The 11,322-nt window shown below is 36.6% G+C and overlaps 2 protein-coding genes across 2 annotated transcripts in view; one reads left to right on the top strand and one right to left on the bottom strand.

Annotated features, from left to right (window-relative positions):
* Positions 1–316: 316 nt before the first annotated feature.
* LOC129242586 (trafficking protein particle complex subunit 11) overlaps positions 317–11,322 on the top strand; it is a 30,947-nt gene continuing 19,941 nt past the window's right edge. Inside the window, exons 1-12 of the mRNA XM_054879313.1 lie at positions 317–789; positions 850–1,093; positions 1,154–1,313; positions 1,382–1,565; positions 1,708–1,938; positions 2,005–2,144; positions 2,214–2,386; positions 2,448–2,581; positions 2,635–2,842; positions 2,914–3,104; positions 3,171–3,584; positions 3,658–3,812. Coding sequence (XP_054735288.1) covers positions 647–789; positions 850–1,093; positions 1,154–1,313; positions 1,382–1,565; positions 1,708–1,938; positions 2,005–2,144; positions 2,214–2,386; positions 2,448–2,581; positions 2,635–2,842; positions 2,914–3,104; positions 3,171–3,584; positions 3,658–3,812 — 2,377 coding nt within the window. The 5' untranslated portion in view covers positions 317–646. The remainder of the gene's footprint in view (positions 790–849; positions 1,094–1,153; positions 1,314–1,381; positions 1,566–1,707; positions 1,939–2,004; positions 2,145–2,213; positions 2,387–2,447; positions 2,582–2,634; positions 2,843–2,913; positions 3,105–3,170; positions 3,585–3,657; positions 3,813–11,322) is intronic.
* On the bottom strand, positions 4,798–5,982 carry LOC129242587 (trypsin beta-like). Its single transcript, XM_054879314.1, has one exon. It carries the CDS (start codon positions 5,969–5,971, stop codon positions 5,180–5,182), a length of 792 nt encoding a protein of 263 aa, XP_054735289.1. The 5' UTR covers positions 5,972–5,982; the 3' UTR covers positions 4,798–5,179.

Here is an 11,322-nt window from a genome sequence, read left to right as displayed (position 1 = left end):
ACAATAAAAATCTAAAGTTCTGAACTAGTGTGGTAAATACAAATCTGAAATTCCCTACAAACGAATTTCAATTTAGACCCGAAAAAAAATCATTTGACATTTGCGCCTTCTCATTCTTCAATTTTGTACTTGGAAAAAGCTCTTTTTACAGTTGCGGCTTCTCATTTCATTAACATTCTCGGCTTTCAGCTTTCTCCGAAATTCCGTAGTACAATTAAAATTATTAAGAGTGGCAACGCGTGCCATCAGCTGACCCTCTTGTAAATGTCAAATACGACGTCAACTCAAATTGTTTCCGTCACAATTTGTAAGCAATTTTTTTCTATTGTGGCTGTTTTAAGGGAGCGCAGCTTATTCTTTTTTATTAATTCCAATGCAATTATTTCGTGCGTTCGTATAAACAAATTTAATCACAAAATAATATTCGTTTAAGCTTAAATGTGTATTGTAAACGTGCGGTACTGCTCAACTATGCAGTTATAGTAACGCCTAGCATAAGCACTTGGCGTGGGTTCCATAGTTTTTCCAATAAAATCTTGTTTCCCTTATTCGTACATTCAATTGCACTGCTCTTCAATCGTTGCTTTAGACATATACACATAAATATATAATAAAAGGAAAAATTCAAATATCACATTCGCCGAAAATGTCTGTTGACGGCAGTGTACTCCCATCGGAACTATTGGTTGCACCTCAACCACTTATTGGCTTCTGTGGCTTAGAAACAACTCACAATCTTGTGCACAAAGCCGTATGGGATGCGTTTAGTGCTAATAGGAAAACTGATAAGTAAGTAAATGTTATCTATAGAAATGCAAACGTATCTGCAAGTTTACACCGCTTTTTCAGAGCTTCTGTGCAATTCAAACTTCTACCATCTGCTTATGAGTTTCCAGTTGCAAAACCGAAACGTGCTTCCTACGAATGGTACCAATCCAAGGGTATACTTAAACGCAATTGGATGCTTAAACATTTGCATGTACTGCCAGCAGTGGTGGTTTTGTTCCAAGATATGGAATGGAATGACCCTCAGTGGTCTGAAAAGCAGGTGCAGTGTGCGTCCACAATACAAAGTCTCAAAAGTGCATTACAGGTTTGTGCTTCGTATTCAATTATTTATTTGTTAAACTCAAGAGTTCATTCTCCAATTCAGGAACGCAACACCCGCTTGTGTCTCGTACTGTTGCAGAAATCGTCTCCCCTGCCACCAGGTGAAGATTTGTTAGCATCCGAACGTGCCGCTAGTTTAACTACCGCCTGTGGTATCAATAGTAAAATGTTATTCATTCTGCCGCATACGGAGCATTTAATGGGTGCGTAAGACAAGACTGAATATGGGAAATAAATATTTACATTTGTCATGTATATTTTCCTTGCTTAGGCTATACATTGCGTTTGGAATCTGCTTTCCTGGACATGGCTCAATCCTATTATGCACTCATGTCAAAACGTATTCGCGCACATCGTGACCAATTGACAACTGCACACACCAACCTCAAAATACGCCATCAGTTTAAGTTAGGTTTTGTTGCCGAAATAAGACAAGATTTTAGTACTGCATTAAAGTAAGTATAAATGTATGCACAAGTGACGAGTTACGAATGTTGAAACGGCGCCTCAAATATTACCTTTGTTCTATTCTCGATATTAGTTAGTGATAAATTTAAACTAGGTCAGCTTTTCATTTTCCTATTTTTCTTACGGCAGACATTATACTCAGGCCTATGCCACACTGGATGAGATACGTATCACCGACGCCAATTGCCTTGAAATGAAAACTATAGCCGGATTCCTGAATTACAAACTATGTCGTTTAATGTTTAAATTAAAGGTGCCACGTGATGCAATCAACCATTTTATAAGTCATATAGAGAAATATAAAAATCGAGTAGGCTTTAAAGATTTAATATTCGAACACTATGCTTGGTTAAGTACGCAGTAAGTTAGTGTTTATAGCTCTTATTTGTTATTATATTTTACTAAATAATGTTCTACAATTTTTAGGCATAGTGTTTTTGCGGAACTTTTTTGCGAGGCAATTAAAAATGGGCTACCTGCATTACAAACCCAAAACCCTGGCATTTATTATTACAAAGCTGCGGAATTTGTAATGAAACGAAAAGAAGCTTTTCTGCAAAGCAACGGTAGCTAAAATACACAATTCAAATTTTACTTTTAACTAAATAAATTGTAACTGAATTGTTTCATCTTAGCTATGTTACTAAGTCCTACCGACCCAACTGGACCATCTGCATTGCAAAACAACAATTCAGTGGCATTATACACCGAATTCTTTGGCATACGTGCTGTCAAAACAGGCGATCCAGTTTCAGAGCAACAAACCAATATGCTTATACGGGAAAATGAGAAATCGTTCAATCACTCGGTAAAAAACAAGAAAAATGAAAACAGAAATTATAACCCAAAATAACTTCCTTTGATTACAGAATGCAATAATAAATTTGCTTAGCCTAGCACGAGCACAGTTCAAAATCTACAAATGCCCACGATTTCGAAATAAACTCGCTATCGACATGGCCGAGGAATATTACAAAAGTGGTGATCATGCGAATGCGTTAACGTTAGTCTCGAAAATATTTCAGTTTGAACTTCAACTGATTAATTTATTTACAGTCTTTACTCGGTTATGCTGACGGATTATCGACGCGAACAATGGTCCTCTATATTCTCAGATGTTTTACTGAAAACATTGCGTTGCGCCTTTTTATCAGCTTCGATTACCGACTTTATAACTTGTAGTATTGAGGCACTGTCATTGCGAGTGCGCTGCGAACAAAAAGAGCGAATCATCGTCCTTGAAAATCTGTGGAAAGTGTTTAAAGTAAATATTATATATCTCGCATCTGTAAATGAAATAGAGCAATTTTATACAGTATACATTTTATTCTGCAGGGTGCCTCGCCAATATCTCACGGTCAAAGTGCACCTGAAATTATAGAGCGCTGGGACAATGCTTTCCCTGCCGTAAAGTCACCAATTACTATAGATTTGGATAAGTTAACAAAGCTGATGGAAATGTACGTCAGCTTCGAACATTTAGAATTGAAGAACGACGAGACTATTAACGTTAAACTAATTATCAAGTGAGTGTTAAAATTCTTATATTTGAAAAGTTCAAATCTTAATAGATATTTTTTCCCTTCACAAAGGTTGCTTACAGATGTGCCCATTAAAATACACCACTGTGCCATTATTCTCACAGACGGCACTAACTTTTACAAGTTACCAGTTAATAGGTGTCAATCATTCCAGAGTTTGCACAAAATGCATGAGAATCAAAAGAACAACCAGCAACCAGAAGTTGCACTTCAACACTTTGATCCAGACTTGAAACTAGAACCCCATTTGTATTATCATCTGCATTTCCATACAGAAGCTTGTCAATTTTTGGAAAACACACAGTTGCGTGTTGCACGAATCGAAGCTCAAATGGGTTCTGAAAAATTGGGTGTTCAGTTCACAAAATCAGCAATTTTCACACGCAATCCCTTCCGTCATTATACGCGCAGTAGAGATCTCGATGATAATATAGAAATCAATCCGCTATGCTATATTACTCCTACGTAAGTTGAGTCATACACCGGAAAATTTTAATTTCCAATGTTGTTAATAATGATTTCATTTGAATTGCTATAGATTCCATTTAAACACACAATGCAACCTTGGCAAAGAAACACATATGTTAGTAAACGAATACTATCCGATAGCGACAACAATAAATAATCCGCACAATATTTTCCTGCAAAATGTTAGCCTCAACATTAGTGTACCGAATAATCTACGCAACCAAGGTAAGTGTAATAAAAAATGCGCTGAAGTCTTTCTGAAAGAAAACCTTTTCCCCAAATGCAAAAATAAATAAATAAGTAGCTTGCGACGATATATTGAGGAACGATTAAGTATGCCCATAAAAGTGATAGTCGTTCACACGAAATTTCCTTTAAGTACAATTTGATTATAACAAAATTGTATTTCTTCAAGAACTTAAGACTTATTCTTATATAAACCTAGACAAATTAGAACGTTGGACAGTGCCTGTTTACAAAACCATTTCCAAGTATATAAAGCTCTCTCTAGTTTTGTATTTATCTGTTTCGTATATGTATATACTTAATATATAAAATATATAAATATAATTGGTACGTACACACTTTTTGGGAGTTTGGCCGCGCTCCTTCTCCTATTTGTGGTGTGCGTCTTGATGTTGTTCCACAAATGGAGGGTCCTACAGTTTCAAGCCGACTCCGAACGGCAGATATTTTTTATGAGGAGCTTTTTCATGGCAGAAATACACTCGGAGGTTTGCCATTGCCTGCCGAGGGGCGACCGCTATTAGAAAAAACGTTTTCTTAATTTTGGTGTTTCATTCGAACCTAAGTTCTCTCTGTAAATTCCGAATGCTAGTCACGCACCAACCCATTCGGCTACGGCAGCCGCCATGTATGAACTTAGTCTTGCCATATATTCTGTGACAAATTTTACAATGTATACGGCGAGAACAAATTCACAGAAGAAAGGTCCATTATTCTTGCTTTTGTTCATATGCATTGTCTACTCCTAAATTATACTCAGTTTCTTTCGCTCGTTAACATTGGAATGGCGAGGTAAGGAGGACCGCATTGCAGTGATTGCATTACAAAAGAAATTTACGATTGCTGAAAAAAGTTAATATTTCGAGAATGTTTGTTTACCTCACGATCAATCGTTTTTGGGTTCTTTTTAACGCGCATACGATGTGATATTTTGATCAACAAATCACACTTAAGATCACTTTATAACAGATTTTTGATTAACACGTGTGTAACAACTCAGTCAAATAACGGTATATCAAATCAAAAATATATGTAAAAACACATTCTTGAAAGCTGAGAGAAGCATTTGTTTTTTGTATTTTTGTTTTTGCTTGCATAGATGAATTCAAAAAGTTTACCGTTACGAAGTACTGGTAACTATTTATGTAAGCTAATGAAGTAATTTTGAAAGGCTCTCAAAATTCATTAAGAAGCGATAGTTTCAATTCAAAAAGTTAAAATAACTTAATATTTTAGTATGTGAAAACATTTTCTTAACCTCTCTAAGTATGTATTAAGTATTCTCTTATTCTCTAACACATATTTATACACCATCATATTTATATATGGGTGTATAATATTTTTAATTAGTGGCAGTTTTGCATTAGGGTTTGTTTTACGAAAGCGTTTACCCGTCGACTAGCCACATTGGTATAGACTCCTGGATACTCCTTGCGTGCACATCCGAAGCCCCACGAAACTATACCGCAAACGCGTCCGTCGTATACCACCGGTCCACCAGAATCGCCAGAGCAAGAATCTCTTTCACCTGGTATAGTCGCACAAAACATTGTGCTCGTTAACAATGCTTTACCCAAATAAGCCTGCATGCAATCACTTTTAGCCACGACGCTCACAAGCGTCGTGCGCACCTGATCGGATGGTTCATTGTTATATTCGTCTGTTATACCCCAACCAGAAATTTTTACAAACTCATTATTTCCAGGAGTTGTACTGCATAGTCCAATTGTAGCAATACTTGGTCCACTTAACGTATCGGTTAATTTTAAGATTGCCACATCCATATCTAATGTCGCTGTGGAGTAGAATGACGACACGAAATGCTGTTCGACTTGGCGTGCCACGCCCGGCTCAGAAAGTCGACTAGCGCCAGCATGCACTGTCAAGCTCGAAGATGGCACACCTTTGACACAATGGGCCGCTGTGAGTACACAACGTTTGGTTATTAACGAGCCACCACAGATGAATTCACCATTACGACGCAAATTCAACAAATACGGTACTTGATCTATGGTTGTCAGCTGGCCACCGACTATTCTTCCATCCAGCAGAGTAGAGAATTTCTGCGCAACACCATTGGAGAAAATTTGTAAAAATAGCAAAATAATTTTTTTATCAAATCTATTGCGACTACGCATCTCGGAATGCATTTTCTGCGATCGAGCAAAGACTTGAACTGGAGCGTGTGTAGCTATTTACATTGGTTGAACTACAAATATTTGTATTTCGGTACTCAAATTAAGGCAATTTAAAGAATTATGAACAGTTCGTGAGTTGGTTAATGGAGGTAATCCTTTGTATTGTAAGTCCATTATCAGTATGTAGGTACATATGCAGCAATCAAACCTAATTAAATAATGGAAATTGGTGGTTTATTGAACAAGTTGAAATACGCGTATAGATATATGATAGGGTGTATCGCTATTCATATAAAATAAAACTCGGTACATATATATGCACGAGGTGTGTTCAAAACATAAGATGAATTTTCAAATTTCGCGAACTAGTACCTTCGACTTTCGATTATTATCTTTTTTATGTTAGTACACTCGTCTCGAAGATATGTTCACGGTTTTAGCGATACAGCATGTTTAATTTGTTTGTGAGATACATAAATAAGACAAATGTTTTGCGTGTTCGGCGTTTTTCTGCTATCGAAAAAAATGGATCAAAGAAGTTGCATCAAATTTTCATTACATATGTACATACTAGGCCGGGTCGATTTGTGGGGAGGCAAAAAAATCGCCCAATCGTATTGTAGGGATCAAAATAAGAAACTTTGCCGAAGGAACCATACCTCTAAAACGAATTCTGATGTCCCCCAATTTGGGTCGAACTTTTTAGTTTCTTTTCTCATGTAAAGGCCAAAAATGGTGGTATTTTGAAATGATTGTATGGGGAACCCCCCAGGGGAGTTCCAGGGGGTGTGCCACTGGCATGGGTGGATCGGCCGTCCAAAGTTAGTGGGGGTCGCTCATACATTTCGACTCGATTGGAGCACTCTAAATGGGTCAAAGTGGGATTTTTCGTGCGACCCAAATTGGGGGACATCAGAATTCGTCCCGGAATTGTGGAAAAAATGCATGGCTTTTGCATCATGATAATGTACCTGCTCACTCATCTTTGCTTGTGAGAGATTATTTGGCCAAAAACAACACCGTTATCATGCCTCAGCCACCATATTACCAGATTTGGCCCCCTGCGACTTTTTCCTGTTCCCAAGATCGAAGAAACCAATGAAAGGACGACGTTTTGCGACTATTGAGGAGATAAAAACGAAATCGCTGAGAGAGCTCAAGGGCATACCAAAAAATGTATATCCTGCTTCGAAGATTGGAAAAAACGCTGGCACAAGAGTATTATCTGAGGGGGACTACTTCGAAGGAGATAAAATAAAAATTGATGAATAAATAAATATTTTTTTAGGAGAATTTAAGTTCACCCTTAATTTTTGAACACACCGCGTATGCTTAGCATATTTGTGCAAAAATTTTATATTATATTGCATGCATATAAAGTTTATCACCATAATGTGTACATTTCTTTGCCTATGTAGACAGGTTGAAAAGTAAGAAGGTAAAAATAAAAGAATGTGAATTTGTAAATGTAATTAGTTCAGTTCAATATGAGATCTCTCAACTTCAATACACTTAGTCCACTAATTTTATACCAAGGATTTTCTGGAAGCTCTACAAGTTGCTGCTTGGCAGCCTTTCCTTCTCTTTAACTGATCCTAAACTGGATATGATTGCTGTTAGGGTCCAAAAAGTATTTTTGTTTTGTTTTATTTAGAAAACCAAACACAAAGCATATTCAACACACTTTGTCCATACATACACATACGCTGATGAACGATTTACGTACCGAAGGCGATTATTTTTTGGAACTTGCGTTGCAACGTAAATGCCAAATATATTGGGTGTTTTTTTAGCTGCATGAGAGCTATCGATAACTATAGTTTGACAGCTGATAATGTCAAACTGTTTTGACATTTTCATTCTGTAAGGCTTGGCAAGTCATCATAAATCGTTTAACGGCAAAACAATGCTTCCAAATTGCGGAAATTTACTTTGAATAAAATAAACCTGCTCGCGAAGTTCATAAGCACTGACGGCAACATCAGTCCTTATTTTATTTTAAAGCTCCAACGACTACAAAGCGATTGTCGATATTTTAATACAACGAGGTGTGAAGGAACTCTTTCCTAGTGATCACACGGACCTCGTGCTCTGTGACAGTGAAGGTTTTCCTACCTTTTTGCTTTTATTTGTTTTCCATCACTTGCTGTGAAGACCGCTTATCACTAAGAATAGGCGATAAGTAGCCGGATATATCGTAAGTAAGCTGTCAGATATATACTAAAGACGGTCATTTTAAGAGTTTGACTGCTACACTTTCATTTTGTGACATTTGTGGTGTACCCGGCAAAGAATGTTAGGTACTCAGCCCACGTTGTGGCTTGAGAAACTATAAACTTTGCGGGGATTTCACCGCTTTCGCTTTATTGAAGGTACCATTAATGCCTCAGCTAAATATCAGTCATAAATGATGGACAGTCTCTCTATGACAGAGGAGTTCAAATCACAGCCAGCAAATGAGGCTTTTCAGATCGATTCAGCTCCTTGCCACCGTGGTCCGTGATCCCAACGTGGAGGATGCCCCGCGCGGTGGTCGTTAACTCCGACGCTTTGCTCGAACTCGTGGAAGCTGAGCCAAATTTAACAGTCGATATGATAGCTCAGAGGTTAACTTCATCGCATGGAACAGTTCTCAGGCACCTGGTTCAGATGGGAAAGGTTTCAAAGCTGGGAAAATGGGTTCCATATAGACTTTGCGTCGCCAACCTTCAGCAGAGAGTAAATGTGTGTTCTCAGCTGCTGCAACGAATGAAAGTGAAAGTTTTTTGAACCGTTACTGGTGATGAAAAATGGGTCCTTTACAATAATCCTGTTCGCCAACGCCAATGGTTAGATAAAGATGAAACACCAGAATCTCCTGTCTGTTTGGTGGGATATGGCCGGTATTGTTTATTATGAACTTCTGGAGCCAAACCAGACGATAACTGCTAATTACTATTCCCATCAGCTATCAAACCTGAATGAGGCACTTAACAAAAATCGGCCGTCTTTAGTGAATAGACGCAAAGTTTTGTTTCACCACCACAACGCAAGACCTCAAACCGCAAGGCAAACATTAGGCAAGCTGAACGGGAGCTAATGCGGCATCCACCATACTCTCCGGATATAGCTCCTTGTGATAATCACCTTTTAGGTGGACTTTAATCCCATATGAATAACAAGAACTACTCCTCAAAAGAAGCTATAAAAAGGGATATCGAAGTATTTGGGCTCCAAGGATAAACAATTTTTTGAACACGGAATTAAAAATTTGCCTAAACGTTGGGAAGACATTGTAAATAATGAAGGAACATATATTATTGATTAATAAATACTTTAAACATCTTTTTTATGAATTTTAAAACCATATTTAAAAAACGCACGATCTTATGGACTGACCTGATATAAGTACATATCAATTCATCGGAAAAGCAAAAAATAAGCTCTATAAAAACTTCAATAAATAACCTTGTTTCTATAATATTTTTATAAATATACTTGTACATGTATTTTTTGTCTGGGGAAGCTAGATCTGCCGAATACGGAACAAAAAAAAAGCCCACATATAAACGGTTTTTTTGGCTAAAATGGTCGTAACGTTCACTTTTTATTTATTTCACTAAGCTAAACAAAAATAACACCGTGCAAAAGCAAATAAAGAGGTTTGAGAAGTGTATCAAATGTGCCTCCTGATTACGAGGAAGTTTTCGTTTTACTTGATTACATGTGGAATTATCTTTTTATTGTGCTTATCAAGCCCTAATCCCCGAAATACCTTTTTGAGAAATTAACATTTGGGCATTATTTATGGGTGGTAAGCAGATTGCGAAAGACCGATAAAAACTACCTAAAACTTGGAAGCATCAATATCATACCATTTCCGGGATGTAGACTCGCCTTTGATACCTTCTCCTTAACGTCGCAAATATCTCGGGCTGCTTCGGCAGCTTTTTGATCTCGATCAAAAGCAAAGTAGAGCAGATGTCGAAAATGTTGATTTTTGCCTCCTGGGTATTCTATTTCTAAGCCTCAAAACTATTGAAAAAATTAAATAACGCAAAAATACAATTAACATAGTTTTGTAGAGCAGAAAGAGTTCTATCGAATGAATACTTACCCTTTCCCAAACAGCAAACAAATCGTTGTAAAATAAAAGAAAATATAAAAACGCTATGAATTTATTCCCCAACCCAATAGATTCATACAAATTTTCGGTGCCGACGCATATGCGCGTAAAAAAACTTAGCTATTGTGCGAAAGCAAAATTATCTTGTTTCCTCAAACTCAGTGTTGTCAAACTGTGGAACTCGCTACAAAATTAAATAAAATTCGTACCTAATGTTTGATATTTTAAACATCTAAATGTTTATGCTTTATGCTGATTTGTTTTGACTTTCGCATCTCTCAATTCTGTGAAAAAGTCTGCGAGAGGATTTATACACCAAAGGATTTTATTATACACCAAAGGATTGCCGTTGCCTAGTGAGTCGACTGTCTTAAGACGGTTGCAAAAACTCAAATTCTGCATACATCGATATTCTAACACAGATTTTATACTTGTAACTTTTCAGGTCTATCTGGTTAGTCAATATTGCGGTAAACAAAAATTTAAATGCGTGATTAGCGGCGTGATGAAACAAAAGTGTTTTTTCTCGTTAAAAGTTCCCAAAAAAACAAAAACAAAAAACTTTTTTTAAACGTTCCGAACGTTGAGAAAATTGTTAAAATCCAACAGTTAAGTTGAAAATACTAAGTTAAGGTGAATCTTATTTCTGTATGGTTTTGGATATCACAATTATTTTTTGGAAAACTACAAGCTTTTGGATTTAGGATACTAATTTTTCTAAAACCTAAAAAAAATCATAGCAAATTTGAGAAGCATTACTAAATTAAAGCTTTACAAACTATGAATACTATGAAATATACATATGTATAACTAGTATATAAAGAAGTCGGTAACTAGGCACATATAAATGTCAATCACATGCATTGTCAAGTTAAAAATATAAATAATTAAATACCATTCATAATATATTACAAAATTATTCTACGGTTTACATCGACATTTTTCAATTTTTTACTACATTTTCAGAAAGGGGATACATTTAGGCCCCTTTTCCTTACTCCCAAATTAAAGCAATCGATTAATTACCATCCGAAATCATTTGTCAAAGTGTACACAACCTTTTATTATCGAACCATGATCGAAATCGAAATTCGATCAGAGGATCGACGATTAGAGAATCGTCGTTTTCTTATGTTGTTCTGCGACGATGCTACGTATACTCTACAATCACAGAAAAATAATTATTTAACGAGATGTTCAGAAAATTACAATAAATCGAACTTCTCGCGGTTACGTAATTTTCTTA

The sequence above is a fragment of the Anastrepha obliqua genome, chromosome 3 (assembly GCF_027943255.1).
Source record: "Anastrepha obliqua isolate idAnaObli1 chromosome 3, idAnaObli1_1.0, whole genome shotgun sequence".
NCBI lineage: Eukaryota > Metazoa > Arthropoda > Insecta > Diptera > Tephritidae > Anastrepha > Anastrepha obliqua.
The sequence above is the reverse complement of the archived record's forward strand: the minus strand, read 5'-3'. Positions and strand labels throughout refer to the sequence as shown.

Coding starts and splice junctions, on each gene's coding strand:
- LOC129242587 (XM_054879314.1), bottom strand. CDS start 5,971: ATGCGTAGTCGCAATAGATTTGATAAAAAAATTATTTTGCTATTTTTA.